The 21,247-nt window shown below is 40.6% G+C and overlaps 1 protein-coding gene across 2 annotated transcripts in view; it reads right to left on the reverse strand.

Annotated features, from left to right (window-relative positions):
* Nucleotides 1-21,247, reverse strand: part of LOC118776296 (rho guanine nucleotide exchange factor 28-like) — a 69,419-nt gene that overhangs the window by 33,855 nt on the left and 14,317 nt on the right. For both annotated transcript variants that reach the window (XM_036526517.1, XM_036526516.1), the window contains exons 3-9: nt 20,768-20,918; nt 17,728-18,024; nt 11,612-11,795; nt 9,951-10,140; nt 8,963-9,038; nt 4,242-4,288; nt 2,602-2,665 (exon numbers count right to left, since the gene is read on the reverse strand). In XM_036526517.1, coding sequence (XP_036382410.1) covers nt 2,602-2,665; nt 4,242-4,288; nt 8,963-9,038; nt 9,951-10,140; nt 11,612-11,795; nt 17,728-18,024; nt 20,768-20,918 — 1,009 coding nt within the window. The remainder of the gene's footprint in view (nt 1-2,601; nt 2,666-4,241; nt 4,289-8,962; nt 9,039-9,950; nt 10,141-11,611; nt 11,796-17,727; nt 18,025-20,767; nt 20,919-21,247) is intronic.

Genomic DNA, 21,247 nt, shown 5'->3' on the forward strand with positions numbered 1-21,247 from the left:
TAAGAATAGGAATTGAAATTGGCTCCCCCCTTTGTGTCGCTGAAATAGAAAATTCTTCTGCTAGAGTTACAAGTCACTGCAAGGACAAAAGACAGCAACACATAAGTTACCCTAAACTCTAAAGCCAGTCAAAAAAAGATCACGCATTCAAAGCTACTCTTGAACTTCGACGCAGAGTCAGTCTATGTGTCTGTGGATGCAGGAATGTAGGAATTAAATTGTAAATTCAAGAATTTATGTAGAATATGAATGTCAAATCCCCTTTTTCTATTATATTTGAGGAAAAATAAGAAAACACAGTTCAAAACTTGGAAAATAAGATTCCAATTTACATTATTTCCAGGGTCATTGCACGTTCAATATTTTGTGGTTGAAGAAACCATGACTCAAAACAGATTTGAAGTGATATTCTGTGATAAACGCTTAAGGAAACATCCAGGGCACAGATGCTAACACTGAACTGAAACACAACACCGCAATATTTTACAGAATACCTTGTTCTTTTGCATGAATTGGCGAATTACATACAATAGCAAGCAGGCGAAACTGAAGTTAGATCATTATTATTGCCTCTGTTGCACTGTATTGTTGTCATCCTATACTGCAGCATACTGCGTGCGATAACGCCACAAGATCATGCATCGCATAATAACATACAATCCCATCCACACCACCATGTTCCTGTATCCCTTGTCCCACCAGGACAAATAACTTTACAACACTATTAGAACAAACTATGTAAGACGGTTACACTTCCTGTTAGCCCTTTCATTCTGAATTTACGGCTTGAGTAAAAGCAGATGAGCACAGAACTACATTCTGAAGACTCCCACACCACCAGAACTGGGGTTTCCGTGGCTTAGAACTGATTGAGGTCACAGGCACCGGATGAAAAGACAGAAAGCTGGAGAAGCAGTTAACTTTAAAAAAAAATGGCAAAAACAGACCGACCGACTCAAACCCTCAAGATATTAAAACTGCAGCTGCTGTCTGCCAAGTGTAAAACTCTCAGACCGAGCTTGCAGCCACAACATTCCACCAGTGAGGAATGAGCCTCCCAAAACTTGTATAGGTGGATCATTAACCATTAGATGTTCAATTGTATCAATTGTCTGATTTGTCACTAAAGAGAAAAAAAATCCAAAAACCATGACAGGAAAAATGCAATCATATCCTCATGAAATTTAATGACATCCGTGGCATGTGGAAAGTGCATAGAAACATGATCTTGAGTCCACTGAAAAAAAAAAGTCCACATATTTGACACTGTCCTCTCCCAGAAGTAGGTGCTACCAAGGAAGCATGGCCACAGAGACTCTACAAACAGACTGAATGCTACTTTACTACTGTTCTGACAGTCAGTCTTACTCAAAGGCTTAAATCATCATTTGGTTGCACAGGAAAAGGGGCGTTTTCAAAATTACTTACAGGATTTGAAATTCTATTATGAACAGAAGGGGGAAATTACTGAGGATCTAGCTAAATGGAGCATTATGGAGACCAATTTGGAAAGAAGCCGAATCTTCTAAAGAGAGGGATTAATCTCTAAACCCAGGGAGGTCTGTTATACCAAACACTCAACCACCCACAATGCCATAGAATGCTGAGACAGCATCGCCATGGAGACAGAGTTTGATTTATGTACAGAACTACAGTAGTGGATCTACGTGCCTGTTTTACAAAAAGGTAAGCAGAACTGAAAAAAAATATGATCTGTGAATCAGTTAACTACAAAAAACCAGGATTATAAAACTAAGACAGACATTCTGGTTGCTCTTCTCCAACGGCAGTAAACATAATTAGGCATACAGCAAAGGAATTGAATGTAAAAGATTCATAAATTAAAAAGGAGGCATAGAAACAATGAAAATAATGAAAGAATTTCATTTGACTACCAATTTAACAAATGACGTTTGTCAGCAGCACACCCCTTGTCATGTTTAACTGGCATAATAACACTAGCTTACTTGTTTGCAGCTCATTTAAGGCTGAATTTATAAAGTAAATTAGATCATTAAACCCCTTCTCATTTATTATGATCTTAAAAAATCATTGCAAACTTCATTCTAAGTGAGGACACAACAAAATATGAGACAATGTGTAACACACACTATCACAGGAGTAGTGAATAGCTGCTCTCATGAGCTGCTCTCATGAGCTGCTCCATTTGAGAGCTGCTGAGCAATTGAAACCACGTAAATCTACTATACTCTATAAAACTGCATATTCAACTGTATATTAAAAAGCCTGTTGCCTTTCTAAAATAAATATCTGCATAGTATGGCCTTTAACTCACGTGTACTCATGTGTGCTTATAGATATTGCCATCACTACAGCGGGTCTTTTAATGAGAACAACGCCTGTCTAGTTCCTTTGCAAAGTTGTGTTGTGGTGCTTCTTGGTTTGCTAGGAAAGCCTGCGATCCTGCTTAAAGTGATCAGAGATTTCTCTGCCAATCAGTACGAGTCTCATGAGTAACTCAAAATCATGGACAGTGCTCAGGGGACACTAACAGAGTTGGGGGGGGGAGGTTGCCATCAGGACTGAACACCCTGACCCAGGCTTGATGTGGAATATGGGGTTTCAAAATGAAAGCCCTACCTGTTTCCAGTGGTGAAGGTTCTTCCTCCTCCTCCACAGAGAGTATGAGCTGCTCCTCGAAAACCTAAAGAACAAAAGAGAGAGCGGCCATTTTCCACAGCACTTCAAAGACAAAAGGGAAATAGTGGATTCGCACATGAGAATAGCAGCTCTGATGGGGGTGGGGAGGATTGGGAGGTGTTTCAATAGTCCATTAGCAGACCACCTGCCTCTCATAAACCACTCTGAGAGGATATGACTCTCTCTCCCTACACCTGCACACCAGGTCACCTCTCAATACAGACACAAATTACACACGTTTGAAGACTGCCATAAAATGCAATTGAATTATGTTATTGTAAACACACTCTGTTAATAGAATGGCATAGACCGGATGATTACACACAGAAGTTACACCTAATTACTGGAATAAGTTTATTGGAACTAGAATTGCCTAATCAAACAGAGTACCTAATTATGAATATGGTCTTCATAGATACATAGTTCAGATACATAAATACAACATAGTTTCAAACACTGTGACATCTTTTGAAGACATTTTCTACATATTACACAGTACATGGTTTCATTGCTGAAAAATTCTACTTTCACATTATTGTTGTTTAGCAGAGTGACTTACACAGGTTACAGTTTTACATTTTACCCATTTATACAGCTGGATATTTACTTTTAGCAATTATGGGTTAAGTACATTGCCCAACGGTACAGCAGCCGTGCCCAAGCAGGGAATCAAACCTGCAACCTTTCGGTTACAAGCCGCACTCCTTACCACTATGCCACAAAATGGTTTAAAAAAGAAAAATGTTTCAAATGTTAATGCATAAGGTGAATGGTGACCAGTAACTACTGAGAAGTATGGGAAATATGAATTTCATTTAAAATCACTCTCAACAAAGAATGTGGCTTCATTATGAGCCATAAAATATTGAATTTGATTGTAGATGCTTTATACATGGATAACCAAACACCTTTTGTGAATGGCTTGTAGACATTTCTGCCTTCTGAGAACAAGCATGCATCTTTTATGGAACTGCACTTCCATCGAACATTTTAACTACAGCAACAGTGGCACTGCTGAAAAAGTCCTATTGTAACAAGTTTACTCTCTCTCTTTTCTGTGATTTCTTTGCAGGGATCAAGACCATTTTCAAGAAGATTCTCCTGCCATCAGGACCTTGACACTATGAAAACCCAATAATCTAGATACACAAGACAAGATCATCACTGCAGAGGTGGCCTTTGAGGAGAGTGCTGCGCTGGAATTCTGTGATTTCAGTCATTAACTACCTCAGCTTCCAATCAGGAGTATGGATGGGCTTGGGAACCTTGCAACATTCAGTGCTGAGCTTTGTTGAATATATTGTCCCTTTCTGTATTTTAAATGTTCATTTTTTGAGAATAACATTTTATCTGGTTAAATGAAATGTAGAAAGCTTTAGTTTTCACACCCCTCCCACCACCAAAAAAGAGAAGAAAAACAAAAGTAACAAATTACATTTAAAATAACATGCAGAATACATGTCTTAATATTCAAAAAACTGTAATAATGCTGTTTTGATCAATACTCTCATTTTCAACAGCAACAAGGTGATCAAACAGCCTGGCAAGTATCAATCTGGTATAAATATGGAGATACTCACACTATCTACCAGTCCATGATCCTCTCCCCAGATGTCCTTGTTCAAGCCTGTAAGAAAAAATGTGTGAGAATACTTGACTAAGAATGTGGTTTAACCTGATTTTGTTATTATTATTAGATGGAACATGAAACCTGAAAAACCTAAAACTATACCGGTAGATCTGGATTAATTTTTGCAGATGTGAACTTTATTTAGTGTGATTATATGAATTCTCCCACGCCTTAAGACTTGATTGCTTTGGTAAAGCACAAAAATGACCGCAAGAAATGGTTAAACTTGGTTAAACTGAGCTGTGAAGACAATACGATTACAAAAATGCACTGTCCACAGCCTGGCCAATTCATTAACTCAAAAGGGAGAGAAGGTTCAATTTATGGCTCATTAAACGTCATCACAGCAAACACACAAATGAAAAAACACAAGTCAATGTCACAAAAACCTATACAACAATGGCAAAGATAACTGCACATGAAACATCAGACAATGCTGAGAAGTTATGCATGTGCAGGGCAGTGTTTCTGTGGTTTTACTCTTCCAGTTCACAAATATCCAACCACAGACATCCCTATCAGAATGTGCATACATTCAAACAAAATGTGAATGCATCCAACACTGACATAGCTGAATTCACTTTTTATTTTATCGAGAATGACATTCTGCTTTCTCCCTTTCAATTTGGGAAAAACAATTCTTCTTTTAAGATCCATGATCTCATTCACTAATGGTAGACTAAAAAACGACTTGTAGACTGGACCTATAGGTCTAGCACCAGATTGACATCAAATTGATATAGGTAAGGAACTGGTTTGAAGTCCTACACCAGATAGCTACAGTACAGTACAGCCACTAGGTCACTTTAACACAGCTATGCCAGCTAACTAGCAAAACAAAACAAAACTTCCTGTTGCTATGGTTACCTTTGACAACAACATGGGTCTGTAACTGTGAGGAACTGCATCTTTGCATAGTACTACTGCTGCTAAACTCAATTTTAGCCCACCCAAGAGTGAGCAAATGCGTTTGGTCTCAGACTTGAGATGTTTGGAAAACACTGCCGAGACTTCACAAAGGACTTTCTGTGTGCCCCGCATAATGCAATAAGCACACCAATTCACTGGCCTCCAAGGTCTGCCAACTTGACAACTCACACGGGAGGGGTCAGAATTACATATTTTCAGAGTGGGCTGTGTGGAAAATGCACACACCACAGTCAATTCATACTTGTTCAATTACTGTTCAGAAGCAGTCAAGAGGACATCAAAATCAGAAATGTATTTATCAAGGTGTGTTTCATACTATCATACTACATGGCATGCACTTTCATTTCAACAGCACAGGCTAATTCTTTGCAAAGTAGAAAGTGTCCATTCACTTCTTAAAGCTGATGTTCAAGACCAATTTCCCTCAGCTGAGAAATACTACTCACACAAAAGAGGGAAATGTCTACTTAGTTTGTGCTAACTAAATCAGACCGTAATACATCCGTGAAAGCAAACACAGGCAGCTTTTAACAAAGTCAATCTACTGACAAGACCGCTCTCTTTCAGTGAGTTATAAAGTGCCGCAGCTATATCAGTTTGGCGCCAACTCTTTTCATGGCTTCCCTTTGATATGGCAGCATTCAGGTGCAAACACAGGCTGAATAATTAGCTCAGAAGGAGGCATTTGGACAAACGAAGGCGAGCTTTTCACACGAGAACAGTAAGTGCAACGAAATATTCCTGCAGTTCACTGTAAGTCCTTGTTGTCTGTGCCAACGGCCTCAGCCAAATGAAACAAGATGTGAGTACACATTTTTTTTTGCATTTTACAATTTGTTATTGATGTAACTTTTTGAAATTAGAGCTGACCCCATCAACGTGTGAAAATTAGAAGCTTCCCCATCTTGTTTACATAGTTACAGCACCTCAACTTTTCTTGCAGAAAATCAAAAACTTCTCCTGGCACCGTTCATTCAAAGTGTCGGAAGCAACCACTGCCTTAGCCACAGAGTCCATGTAGCGTGCGGCTGTTGCAGTGTGGTCTTTACTCTTTGCAACCTTCTCAGCATATTAGCCATTTACACACAGCGGCACCTCTTTCCCCAGCGAGTGCAACAACACCAAACATTTATGATGATCTAGCCTACTGTATATGTGGTGTAGTTAGCTGTAAATTTCAAAATCAGATCATCATCCTTACAAGGCATGACTTAGTTGCATATGTAAGATACACCGTCAGAATGTAATGGCAAGTAATGATGAGGAGGAGGTGTACATATTTAACATAACTACATATTAATGTCTTCAGTGTGACAGTTTTAAAATATAACTTCCATTGTGGACTGTGTGTAAATAGGAATTGCATTAATAGGAATGTAAATACTTTAAAGACTACATGACAAGTAAAGTTTTGTTTATGAATATCATAGGGAGGCTGATCTCATGTGGGGTCAGAGGCAGCCCTTCAGAGCATCATGTGTGGGTGTAAAGTTAATGAAAAGGAAAAAAACACATTTACTGTAAATCTACATCTGCTCTGGAATAATGCTACCATTTTAGAGGATCATTGATGGGTTCTGTGTAGTTCTAGAACAGGATAAACATTGAGGGTGTTCTTGACTATGAAATGTCACCAGAAGCATAAAACCAGAAGATTTAAAATGTACAATATGCAAAATGGCAAAATGACTTCTCTATCACTTCCATCAAAATATCAAGTGTAATTTAAATCAGATTTCACAGACAACTGAACACATGATGAATCATAAAACCATTTAACAGTTCTCCATATAATAAATGAATCGGCTATTAAATTTCTGAGAACATTTTAGAAAACTCCATTTTCGGAATAAATTGTGGCTCCTTGTCTGGAACAGACTGGCTGCCTCTGGCCCTTATTTATGTTATTTGATTTTATGTAACTTATGTAATTGATGTAATTCAAGGTTTTTGGATATTTGTTTCTCTAAATTCATTTTAAGTAGAAACAAAACACTCATTTATTCAACATAACATTGCATCTGTAATCTTAATACCCCCCCCCCCCCCAAAAAAAAAGAAAAATAAATAAATAAATACATATTTTTAAAATCTTACAATAAACTTCTCAGAGTAAATATAGTTTTCACTTTGAGACATATTGCAATCCAGAAACAGAAAATGATATAATGCCCTTCACTAAACACATTTCTGTCTACACAGAATACTGTGCAATATTGCACTCTTTGTTCCCAGAGGTGTCAGTATGTGTTGCACATTGACTTTATTGGGTTTATTGGGACAAAAAGGGACAAAGAGGCAACTGTACCGAAATGGTCTGACCTCCTTTAACACTGACGACAAAACAATACGAACAAAACAATTATAAAAGAGGCATTGCTGTTGCCCCTGAGCAAGACACTTAACTCGAATCTCTGTAAATGGGTTTACAGTCAGTGTGAAATGCAGGACGCTGGTCATCATGTCATACCAAAGTCTACCAGCAGAGTTCAGCACTGAGGAGCCCAATTACCTGACCTGAATTTCAGTCACTAAAAGGATTTGGCCTGTTCCTCAGATGACACCGTGTGTTCGTGTCAGAGGCTTGTTCACAACCACAAAGACATGGCACACACAAATGCTAAACATACAGGGAACACCCTGGTGACGAACTGGCAGGTTCACCTTAGGCACTCTCACAGAACCCAGAGCAGACCTGTTTGTTTTCTTAACCTTGTGGTGCTGGGAAAATGTTGTGCCCCGCAGCACAGTTAAAATAATCAGCCCCTCCCTCTGACTGGTGCTGCTTCTCTTCACAGCCCACGTGCTGCTTATTTCTCCTCTCTGCTGCTTTATTTACAGAGAAGCGGAAAAACGTCTGTTGGGCTATCCTGCTTGGATATCCTCTCCTTGTTTAGCCCATAGTATAAGCAGAGTCATTACAGGAGCAGCAGAAAGAGCGTGGTTTGAGTTAGGTTTCAAATGTAGCTGGACCACCCATGTTCACTGTTTTCTTTTTTAAATGCAACTTGGCAACTGATGCTGTGTTAGAGAGGGGTGTGTGACCCTTACAGCGGTACATGAAAGTGCTGGCATATATTAATCAGTCAACGCCACCTCATTGCAGCACAGCTGCAGAATCCATACACTGAATGTGTGTTGTTTTTACAGGTACTGATGACAATTTGAAAGAAATTTGGCACCCGACATCTGATCTGGATACAGACTTCAGTTTGGTACAGTAACTCATAGCTGGCCTAGAATGAACACCAGTGAATATAACAGAAAGTACGCATGACTCTTGGTGTAATGAAAGCCCAACGCAAATAGTACAAGCGTGATTTTGTAAACAGTTGATTTCAGTAAAACAATGCATAGTGGATATGAATCATGCAGAGTGAATGAAGATGGCTGTGGCATTATTTGGCAGTACTAATGGATCTACTCTAACTGGGAGTAGGCCATTTGTTCACGGATGCTGTGCAGTGTCCAGGACTACAGGCCCACTGTTGCTATCCCTCCCATGTAAGGACTGATACTGACAAGTCTGGTCCATAATTTCACTAACAAGCAACAGAAAAAACTGTGGATGTTTTCCAGGAAGGATGCGTTGATGTTGACTGACATCATTTTTTCATCTTCAAAGACCAATTGACACAGTTTTACTGTACTCCAGTCAGGCCAGGCTGAATATCAATAAGAAAGCAGAAACGTCATGAATCAAAACATCAAAAAACCCAAACAAATAAAAAAAGAACCCACCTGTGTTGTTGGTGCAGCCTTCAGTGACCTCCTTTTTGTGTTCATTCTTCGAAGCGCTTCTTTTAAGTGCTTTGATCTACGAGAAATTTTCAGTCGAGGTTCAGTACGTCTCAGTGCAAAGACATGCACTCACAGGATCAAGCTACCACATTGTTTTTGAGGGTAACAGCTGTTTGGGTCTCCAGTGATATGAATCAAGTGTGGTCACAGCAGGAAAACACATCAGGGAATAACACCAGTTTTTACTACAGTGCCAATGAAGTGCTCATTCATTCAGCCTTAGACAAATGCACCATTTTGTTCCAACAGGGGTCAAGGTAATACCAAACAAATGAACTTTGTCATAAGCATATAAATATCCAGTTCTTCAATGGGTGATACATTTACCAGCGGCAGCAATGTGTTTATTGATGCCTATTGACTTGTCCGTTCTACTATTAAAACTATTAAAACATTTGTGGGTAAGTAAAGATGCCTGTGAAAAGAACATAAATTCTGCTCAAAGCCTTATCTAATTGTAGAACTATTTACTGCTCAGCTCTTAACTGTTTTAATTGTCAAATACATTGTCAGAAATCACATCATACAGGAGAATAATCACACATATCGTGATAATAAATGATAATTGTGGTAACCAATCTTAATGTCAACAAGGTAGCAAAGTTTTTCCTTCTTCTTAAGTCTGCTAGCTTTATAGACTTTTCAAGACATGTCAACGTTGTTATTACACTGTATGATGTAATGTGTAATTGTAGTCCCGAAGCAATATTTATCTAGAGTATATGGTTTGCACCTTAAAGCAGTTCAGAGTCAAAACATACTGCCGTGTATTCAAAACAGCAGCTCAATACCGTGTAATCGAATCGTGTTCACTGACTTAACACATCAACACAGAGCGCACAGCAGAAGCAGACGCTGAAACTGAAACAGAATGCCCCTCCTAAGGGCCGTGTGTGCACTGCCGGTGGAGAGCCCATCCCTGGCTCACCTCCCTTAGGAAGTTATCGTCTCTCAGGCTCTTCCTCAGGAGAAGAATGTCAACCTGCTGGTTCCGCTCCGGGGTCCGCCGGGCTGTCAGAGTCAGGGTCTCCAGCCCGTGAAAGAATCGCAGCAGTCGGGAGCTGTCGGCCCACACCTGAGAAACCCCGGCCAGGGGCGTGACCAGCGGGTTGGGCGGGCTGCCCAAACGAGACCAGACAGGAAGCACTTTTAATGGACCAGAGGCTATGTATAGACATCATGCTCTGATACAGTGCAATAAAGCTAACCTAATAAAGTAATTCAAATAGTAATATAATATACTATCAGTACGGCCTAGATATTGAGGAGACAAAGGACAGCAGTAATATACACAATGATTACACTGAAGTACTTTATGTGATCTTAACTTAGATACCAATTGCTGTACCAACTGCTGTAATCCCATCGCAGGCAGAGAGGTCTCACATGTTTGCAGTTCTATGTCACAAACTCTATCCAAAGGACAAATTTGAGACTGTTACTCATGGTTCCAGTCAGGAAAGCAATAAGACAACAAGATATGCCCCATGGTTCCATTAAAATCAGTCAGCTTTACCTGAACCAGATAGGTGTACTTAAAGATGCTCCATAACATCTCTAAGGTATCCATCAGTGTTACATTTGTAAATGTGGAGGCTGAGACCTACAGTCATCTGTCTGTTACCATAAGCAGTCAATAAATTCCCATGGAAAGCTTTTGCCTTCAATTACTTGACACTGTGTTACTTCAGTTACAGTTTGGTCACAGTTTCTACTGTGAGGACATGATATGTACAATGGCCACAACAGTGTTCCACAAGTGGCTAATTCCTGTCTTTACATTGCATTATTGGCATTTAGCAGACGCTCTTATCCAAAGCGACTTACATAGGTTACATTTTTTTTATATATATACAGCTTGATATTTACTGAGGCAATTGTGGGTTAAGTACCTTTCCCAAGAGTACAGAAGCAGCACCCCAGTGGGGAATCAAACCAGCAATCTTTCAGTAACAAGTCCTGCCTCTTAACCACTATGCTACAGTGCCGCCCACTGCTGTCTTTATGGTGTCTTATCCCAGTTTCAACATTTTTCCTTTGAATTAGGCCTTGGTTGACAGGGTAAACAAATGTAAAGCCATCCAGAGATGCTTTGTCAGATAACTTATTTATTGCTGGCGGCAGTATGGTGGAGTAACCAAAAGGTTGCTGGTCTGATTCCCTGCTGGGCCACCTCTGGGCCACCTCTGTTGTACCCTTGTTGTATAAATGGATGACATGCAAAACTGTAACCTATGAAAGTCAGTCTGGATAAGAGCCTCAGCTAAATGCCAGTAATGTAATGCAACTGGTAAACTTAATTACAGCAAACATTCACATGTACACAGAATTGTAATCCTGATCCAGGGACTAGTTTCTTTCCAAGACACAGCTTTGTAAGTAAAGGCCTCATGGTAGCACTGGTAGTGGGCAGTGATGGCCCAATGATTAGAGGTGATTATATTAATGAGTACACTGTTGGGCAACAGGCATGATGGGAGCAGGTGTTCTCCGAGTAAGTCCTACAGTGTTTCATCATTAGACCATATGGCCACACAGAATTCCTGTGTCACAGAGGTGCCACGGAGCGCTCAAGCCCTGATGACTCACTCTGTAAGCAGCTCCAGCAGTGCACGCTCCCCTGACCGCTCGGCCAGCTGAAGCGGGGTGTCGCCCTCCTCGTTGGGCATGGTCACGGCCATCAGACCCCCCGGCTGACAGAGGAGGAGCTCGGAGAGGCAGAGGAAGCCCAGGCGCACAGCCAGGTGGAGCAGGGACTCTCTCGGCCGGAGTACTGGACAGGCAGGAGAGAGGTGGAGGGAGCGTGAGGGAGAAAGCGGGTTGGAGAGTGCATGAGGAAAAAGCAGCCACTACAATCCCATTTCTGAACCAATGATCAAGGGAAATGATGATAAGAAATATTTGCTATTTTCTGATGCCATATACAATTTGAAATATACACAATCTCTTTTTTAACAATTAGAGTTTACATTACCATCATTCACTGTATAATTCAGCATTCATCGATTTATGTCATAATGTAGTAACTTGCAATGACAGTGAGTGTTAGAGTACAAGGAGGAGCGTGGACAAAGAGCCAGAAAATATGACAAGGTAAAAATATGAACTGAAAAAGCAAAAAAGGTTTTGTCTTTCTTATTTTAGCTTGTTGTTTCCATTCAGTGAACCCATAAAGGGGAGCATAACATAAAGATTACGATTGGTTTTTGTGTGGGGAAAAAACAAAAAAAACTTTCTCCTAGAAACACACATTATCATCAATTGTCCGCATTTCCAGATAAACTAATCCTCTAAGGAAGGACCAAATGACCTCAGATCTTAAACTCATTAAGCCATGCTGACTTAAATACACATGATTTATATTTCCACAGAGGGTCCGTTGTAAACATTGTGTCATTTCTCTTGAATGTTCAGCAATATAATTGTTATCATCTATTAATTTTCAGGTACATATCCAAATACATTAAATTTTATTCTCTCATTTTCTCCATTCCATTGTATATCCTTGCCAGTGGCTCACTTTTAACAAATCAAGGTCAACATTCATGTTATGATCCAAAGCAAAAAACATGGCACAGTTTTATCCCTACAGTTGAAAGCGGTAACCAAGTTGCTGTCCTTATGCAGAATCTACTCAAATAGGCAGAAATTCTGCAGAGAGAAAAAAAGATTTATTATCAGAGGGGAAAAGGCCTGCTAGCCCCTACAGAGGCCCTGCATTCACAGGCGGGAGAATGCTATAAATGAAGCATCCATCTGCTAATGCAAACTGACACAACACTGCTCAGACAATTCATAACCTCAGCAACCAGTGCAAATTAAGCTGCGCAATTTACCACAAACAATCCGCCCTTTATGTGAGAAGTTTTGGATGAACTTCAGCTATCTGTACTATTTTTCTCTCTCTGGCATGGCCAACTTGTCAAGAGGTTAATTCAATTTTGTCCTTGCTTCTCCTTTTTCAAAAGTTAGCAACTTTACCACATTCTAGATGCTTTTTAACACATGTACAACCTCAGCAAAACTAGGACAGTGTAGTTATGCAAAAATGCAGGAAGTGAACGCAATACTACCTGCATTTGACTACACTGTAGAGTAGATCAGAGTAGCTCATAGAGCCTTTAACATTTAGCCTTAAAAGTCTGGCAGAAACATTAAAACAGAGCTAGGCAAGAGGTTGAGTGTACCCACAGTTTATGAACAGTGCATGAGACATTTATCTTCAAGGACTGAGATCTGAGTATTGTCAATGGGAGCATGGAGAGGGAAAGGCACACATTATGAGTGGGCAGGAGCCAGGATAACTGGCATTCGGCACATTACCCCATCCGTAAACATCGGAGCCCTTTGAAGCCCTCTCTCTCTCTCTCTCTCTGTGCCGCTTTGGCACGGCTCCTCTCCGTGCGATGCACGTGATGGTGCACAGTCCTGGGAGCGCCAGCTTTGGTGACAGGGAACAGAGCTCGCTTCCTCTCGGTGAAGCCTTGTTCCCGCTAAACGTTTTGGCATCCTTTGACGGGTTCCCTTTCCTCCAAAAGGACATGCCAGGCAGTCTAAACAAAGGGCTGAATGTGAGCACTCACGGCTCTCCTGCATGTCCGCTTTCTTGTGGGAAATCCACGCTGGCAGAGAGCGGGTGATTGCCAGGCTTCACCGCGTTAGACAACCGAAATGGTGACCGGCTGCCTTAGAAGAGAGGCTTGCTTCCTTTTCATTGTCAGATTAAGGATAAGGAAAGGAAGAGATGAGGCACGGCTAAGGGCTCCAGGATACGTTTTCTTCTTAGGGATGAATGTGCTCTTACCAGAGGACCTACTCTGGGCGTGATACTAATCAAGGCCTGGACTTAAGATAAGAGAGGAGCCTCCCCACATAACAAACCAGAGCTGTTGAACTCATTTACTGGCACGGCTTTGTTAACTGCAATTAGACCATTTTACAGATGCGCTTTGTCCATTTCAGTTCGCATTTGTAAAACCTACTCGGTTTACTGATTCAGAAGCTACAACAGATGTGCTTCTATATTATACTCAGCTGGAGCTAAGCGTGGGATGTCCACAATCAATTTATCATCATCAAGAGATATATAAGAATAAACTGTTGTATTTTATTTTAATTCCATTTTGGTAACAAAATCCTCCTGTAAGAGTGTGATGTAAAACCACCTGCTCGATGCCTGATATACTTTCAGTTTTTTTCCTTGGCCTGTTCCAAATTCAGACAACAACAATCCTCTCCCTATCACAAAATCTATGTCGGACCTTTTCAAGCAACTAAGACTATGTAGCCAAAAGCATTACCACAAACACATATAATTTAGATTATCAATGAAAATGTACAAACAGAGAACTGAACTTTTCAGCTGTAAATGCACACCCTGGACTTAAATGAACTCCTAAATGAAAATATATCATACAAGACAACACACCACTACAGGGCACACAAAAGAAACACAAAAGAAAAATTGTATCTGCTGTTGTTACTTTAAAATATGTTCCTCACAATATTACAAAATGACTTATACTAGGTGAACTGTATAATTTCACTTGCCCTCAGAGTATGTGAAGTCAGTCCATATCAGTAACCTTTCCTGATGGCAGACAGGAAATCCTGTTGGATTGTATTATGGGCTGCTTGGTTGGCGATGGGGCGTGGGGTGTGCGTGTTGGGGAGGGGAGGTGGGTAATTAAACAAATGACTCATCTGCTGACAAACTGCATTAGAGCATCACACAGCCTAATTTGTTTTAATGTTCAGGTTTGTGTGTTCCTTGGTAATGTATCTAATGATTAAGTACACTGTGTCACACCTGCCAGGACCTGTACTTGCGTACCTAGTTCTGTACGAATGGCATGGGCATGACCTTAGCTCAGGGTAACCACAGGTAAAAAGACTACACGATCTGCTAAAACATCTGTAACTTACCTGAAATGTGTACCGTGCCATGTCTACGAGTTAAACACAATGTAAAACAGAAAGCTTAGTGTTTTCTTCTTTTAAGCAGGAGTCCGCTTGGACTGTACATTTAAATTCACTTCAAAGTCATTTCAGACAATCCACTTCTAAATACACTGAACATAGGGCCATTTGTCCTCGTTCAGTAATTGATCCAATTAAGTATTTAAAGGTTTGGGCGAAAGAAAAACACGAAGTCGTGCAGTTCTCCTTGTACTCAGCCCCCAGTCGATATTCCTGGGAGACGTGTTTGCATAAAATTCCTGGAAACCTCACACTGGATTGATTTTAAGAAGCTAACTTATAGAAATGATCAAGGCTGAGATTGTGCTGAATACAGTAGGCCCACAGAGCCTGCAAAATGGCAGCATGGGCCCGGAAATTGAATTTCCTCACAGCCGTAATTTTGCCTGAGTTTTACTGAGACGTTTGCTGTGACTTGTCATGAAACAGACTACCATAATTGCATTAAAGGCAAATTAGATTTGCCCTTTATGTTAAAGAGGCGGGCACATGCGCATTTAACCCTGGCTATACACCCCGTCTATAAAGTCTTTTTCTAATCGAATTGTCTGCTGCTTCTTCGGCTGTAATGCATTTCAAACAATCCCACGTGTGACACAGCCACGGTCACTTTCAATAACAATATTGCAGCCATGCAAGAAACCAAATCAAAGAAACAAGGGGGCGCGGATTAAGCTAATTAGGAAAAATACCATTCACAGTGAACAACAGAAAATAGAATTAACAACTAGATCAAACACCCAGCATTTCTTTTAGAACTCCTCTCTTTTCTGATTGCTGAAACCATGTGGTTTAAATGTTCATTTCCTACAGAGTCCAAGGCAATGTTGAACAAAACAATAACGGATGGGAAAAGGACTGAACAGCTTAATACCAAAAAAGAGGGGAAGGAAACCAGGGATGGTTTCCAAAGAATTCCGAAGAATTCTTAATCTCTCCTGCACAAATGTCAGTGCTATTAACCGAGGATTTTTCTGTGCTAATAGCAAATTAGGCAGTCTTACTGCACAGGGATTTACTATTATAACCGAGCAAAACATATGGGATCACTATTAACAGCACCTCCTCCAAACCTCTAGTCTCTTAATCTTCTTTCCATTAATGGCTATAATTACCCCACCTCTGAAAGTATGTTTTCTTTGCTCTGCTGTGTCTTGGGAACATGTGATCATAGTTTTTCCCCTTACAGCACTCTTACTGAGGCATGGAGCAGCATTACAGCCTGAACACATACACATAGCTCCTTATTAAACACACAGTGCATGTAATACGAATGAGGAACAGCAGTATGGGTACATCAATTGTTAATAACACTATTGAAACTTTGACAGCAAACACAAACTGCACCCATAATTAGGAACCTATGGCATTAAGGATGTTTAATGCCAGGCAGGGGGAGAATCTGGGATCAGTGAAAGAAAGAAGATGCAGCCTGAAGAAATGGGTTTGTGGAGGGGTGTGGTGGGGTGGGGGTACGGTGTGTGTGTGGGGTGTGTGTGTGTGTGGGGGGGGGGGGTGGGGGGGGGTGACTGGTAGCAACCAGAGTTTGCTGAATGGAGAGGTCTGGTAGGGTTATAAGGTTTGAGGGTAGCTTGTAAGTCCCTTTTGTTGCCCAATAGGCCAGCACCAGAGTGCTGACTGGTAGTCAATGGATGGACATGAGTAGCAGTCAGACACATGAGTATATTGGTAGGTTATATACATGCACATCATTGTGGATAAACTAGAGAGGCTGTATGAGATATGCTAGGCGACCAGCGATTTACAGAAGTCCAGACAGAAGAGCGTCAGGGCTTTTGGTCACTGACCCCACATTCTTGGTGAAGGACAACTTGTCCTGTGTTGTCCAAAGATTCTTGGCGGACTGATAAGCAGGCACTGCATTATCATAAAGAGTAATAGAGACATTGTTGATGGATTAGGGTCTGGATGGGAGGTAGAGCAGCTTTGGTTTGGTTTGGCAAGTTAAGTTTTAGATGCTTGATTAGTCATCTGATCTGAGACGTCACGGAGGTATGGCGTGGTGAATGAAGAGAATTGTTTGTCAAAGGGAGTAAAGGAGAGGAAAAGTTGGGTGTATCAAACAATCATCAAAAAGCTACCCCCTCCAGGTAACTTCTGTTCTTATAAAGCATTGAGAAAACTAGCAAGAAAATACTTGGTAGTTTTGGTACAAGGCTTGGTAGTACTTGTAAGTAATAATCAGGAGTTTGAGGTAATAACACATAATACAGCTCATAAAAAACTACGGTAATTCCACACTAGCCAAATCTTATACGCTGCCAGGACACTCATTTTCAAAAATTATATGGTGTGCACTAGACTAAAAGTAATATGATTTAAGGCTGCTACTAATTGTTATCTATGTGGTATGGTCTAGGCTGCAATACAAAACAAACTGACCTGTAGCCAAAAGAGGAAACTTGTTATTACTTGGCAATGGTCCAAAATAAGGAACTTGGAATTTTGCATGAGCAAACCAGCCCATGCAGACTATAAAATCAATTATTCATGAATGTAGTCAGGCATGCTATAAATAGCACATGAGCTTACATATTCGGAAAACCATGATTAAATGCTATCTATCAAGCCACATATTTAAAACGTTCCTGAACACAAGATTGAAAAACAAGTACACAACATCTCATCAAGGGACACAATCACATTTCAGCATCCTGTGTAAAGATGAGTACTTGTGGAGTCGATTCCTTGCAAACGGAACTCACCCTCCCCAGGTCGGCTTCCCAGGACATTCCAGGTGTACGGGTAATCCAAGTTAGCCATGGCCTGTGCAACATTTTTGTCCATTTTTGCGCGGGTGGCTTCGTCCCCAAGGCCAAACCTGCTGAGGATGTCCTGGGAGCCGCTGGCACTGAGGCAGTCACAGTGGGTGACCAGGAACTCGGATAGCTCCTGAGCATCGTCCTGGACATACTCAAGGGTGGTCTTCTTTAGGCAGGAGACGGGTCCTTCCTCAGTGTGGAGGTAAGCTGTGACTGTGACTTCCTCCAAGAGGTTATGACCTGCACATAAACATTTTTTTCATAATTCCATGCTATATAATATGGACACTTATTCTGAATATCTAATGGCGGCACGAAGTGATATATATCATAAAAACAAGGTTTCAACATTAATAAAGCACTTTCACTTTCAACTCTTAAGGTAAACCTCAAATCAAAATTTACAACAATGACTAAAATCTATGATTGGTGGTGGTATTGCAAAGAACAGTCCAATTATGATGAGCAGTGATGGTCCCAAATGCCATAAAACTGGGGCAGTTAACCTGCAAATGATTAAACATGTATGACAAAACTTGCTTGTAGAGCAACAACTATAGAAGGATTCTTGGTCTTGCAGTGGCCTCTGAAGGATCCCATTTCCTGACAGACAGCATACATCCACATCCACCATACAACTGGGGGAGGAACATCCAGGTATTCAGATACAGTAAAGTTCTCCAGGATCTGAAAGAGCTGCTGCTTTGAAATATCGTTATCCGTGCAGGTATCTTCTGCCACGGCCTATGTTCAAAGTATTCTCTGGGTCAACTAACCACTTTAATACTCTCAGCACCGCAACAGGCATCTCAAGGCCTACTCCTCTGGGGCTGTGATATCCTAATGGTCAGCAGGCCTAATGGTCAGAGCGAACAGACCTGTTATCTCTTGAAGCCAAAGGCTCTTTCCTGCTGATCCTTTTCAATTAGGATAGCAAGCCTTTTAATTTGAGTTTGCAGCTTGGATCAGTGAGGCAAAATCGAGAGTGCTCTTCTCGCCAGCAAACAACTTTCTCATTAGCTTTTGGCTGATTTGCTGCCCCAAGTGTGAAAGGTGCACTGTCTCAAGAGTAAACCACACTGAACCAGTCCAGAGCAAGTCCACTTCTCAAGGTGGAGCAAGGTCAGGAACTGAGACTGGCACATAAGAGGGTATGATCACACACTCACTAACACTTGATCTCTGGTGGAGTCTGCCCCATATTCTGAGAAAAACAGTGTGGAAGTATAAGAAACTAGACTGATAGATTCTGGCTGCTGCTGCATTAGCTCCAGACCAATAACCAACCTCACTGGGAAAGCATCTGAAACTAATTTCATTTTGAACTCATTCAGAATGTAACTATGGGAGAGTGCCAACCATAACTACAAATACAGCCAGGAAAAGCAGTTTAAGAAATTTGTGAAATATATTGCGGGAGAATATTAAATAAAAAAAAAAACACACACACACACACATAGACATGCACTTGTGTTTAGCATCACTTAATCTAGAACTTTCTGGATGTCCTTCTGTGCCAGTGTGCCAGCCTGGTCAGCTTAACAGGAGTGGCACTGTTTATAGCGCAGTGATTGTTTCCTACGAAAAGGAAACTGGGTGATAAGATCGAACATCCTTTCAGGCTCCCTCTTAGACACAACAGTCTTAGAGTTTTGATTGTAGTGAGAGGTCACAGGGTTCATGAGAGAAAGAGAGAGAGTGAAAGAGAGAGAGAGAGAGAGACAGAGAGAGGGGGCAAGACCTTTAAAGTGGTGATCTGAAGATGGAGGCCACTTCCACAGGTGATGCTCAACATTTTAGGAACTCTGGTGTTATCGCAAGGTTTTGTTTTTCCCTTTCAGAAATATTAGGGGTTTGCTTTGAACAGCCACAGCCTAAATAGGATTAAAAAGACTGCACATCCACAGTTGTATGCATATGTTGTCTTTTACATTTAGTTGCCAGCTAACAAGAGGTGTGTGAATATGGAGTCTGACAGACTCACATTTTCTGCCACTTCTACATTTAATTTAAACATGGATAATACCATTCAATACATCCAGTACAGGAAAACGGAGAAAGATACTGGGCATTTATATCAACAGCAAACATAATAATTATTTGTAAACCATTCATAATGATGTTTATCAACACTAGCAGAGACATTTTCTATGATGCTCTCTTCATTAAGCATATATTCACCTATTTGAATGAAATGATTGACTGGTTCTATGTAATAACAAAAGAAAAAAAAATCAAAACAATGTTATCAATAATTCTGACATTTTATAATTTCCCTCTTAAAGACACAGTTGCTGATGATTTGCACATATTAAAATGTTGAAATCTGAATCTGGAACTCAAATGCTGATACTTTCCAAAAATTATTAATTTTTGGCAGACACTGAACCTTAGTCCATGGTAAGAGCTAGGAAAAATTTAGATGGAAGGGTCGCAATGTGAAGTTTTACCTCTAATCATTTAATAAGATGTTGAACACTGTACTGTAATGTATATCATTGTATTCAGAATGAGCTAAAACACCTATATATACACCTATATAATCAGATTTTGTTCAATTTAAATATCCAGGCTTGTGTGAAAAAGAGAAGCAATGCAAGTATGCCTTAAAGCAATGTTTTTTACCTACAGGAAAAATCTGTGCATAAAATCATACCTTGACATAATGACAAATAACATTATTATTTATTATAAAAATAAATATAAAAATATTATTATTCATCATTATGTAGTAGCCCTAACAAATACTAGACGCTTTCCAGATGCTTAAAGAGAGGATAACGTAATTTCATATAAAACATGATTTTACAAACATGAGCAAGGTGGAAGCTAGTGCACTTCCCACATGTGAAAGTGCAGAAAAAGTTACAAGCCTGTGGTTTGCAGAGGAAACCCCTGAGGAATCTCCTTCTGATTGCTCTGTGAAACTGGATGAGCAAGTTTGAGCTAATAAGCAAGAAAAACTCGTTACAGCAGGACTCACCCGGGACTACAAAGGTAAGCATGCTTCCATTGCTGGTCCTCTGAGCTGCGGTGATGTGGTCCAGGGTTGACCCTCCCAGCACAATGTAGACCTCAGCATCCTCTGGGACCAGTTCTGGGGTTTGAAGCACCGCACATACCTTCACCTGCCCCTGGAGAAGAAGACAGAGCATTTGTCAGGGGCCAAAGGCCAGAGGTACATTCACGTAAAAGGAAGCAGTGTGGATTTGCTACCTGTGGGCAGCAGTGTAGCATAGTGATAAAGAGCACAGCTCATCACCCTGTAAGGCTCAATCTCCTGATGGGGCACTGCTGTTGCACCTTTGGGAAAGATACTTGACCCAGATTGTTGCAGCAATTATCCAGCTGTATAAATGTATAACATGAAAAAGTGTAAGCTATGTAAGTTGCTCTGGGTAAGAGTGTCTGCTTAGCAAACGTGATGTAACCTTCACAGGCTACCTTCATAGGCCTAAGTGAT

The sequence above is a fragment of the Megalops cyprinoides genome, chromosome 4 (genome assembly GCF_013368585.1).
Source record: "Megalops cyprinoides isolate fMegCyp1 chromosome 4, fMegCyp1.pri, whole genome shotgun sequence".
Lineage (NCBI taxonomy): Eukaryota > Metazoa > Chordata > Actinopteri > Elopiformes > Megalopidae > Megalops > Megalops cyprinoides.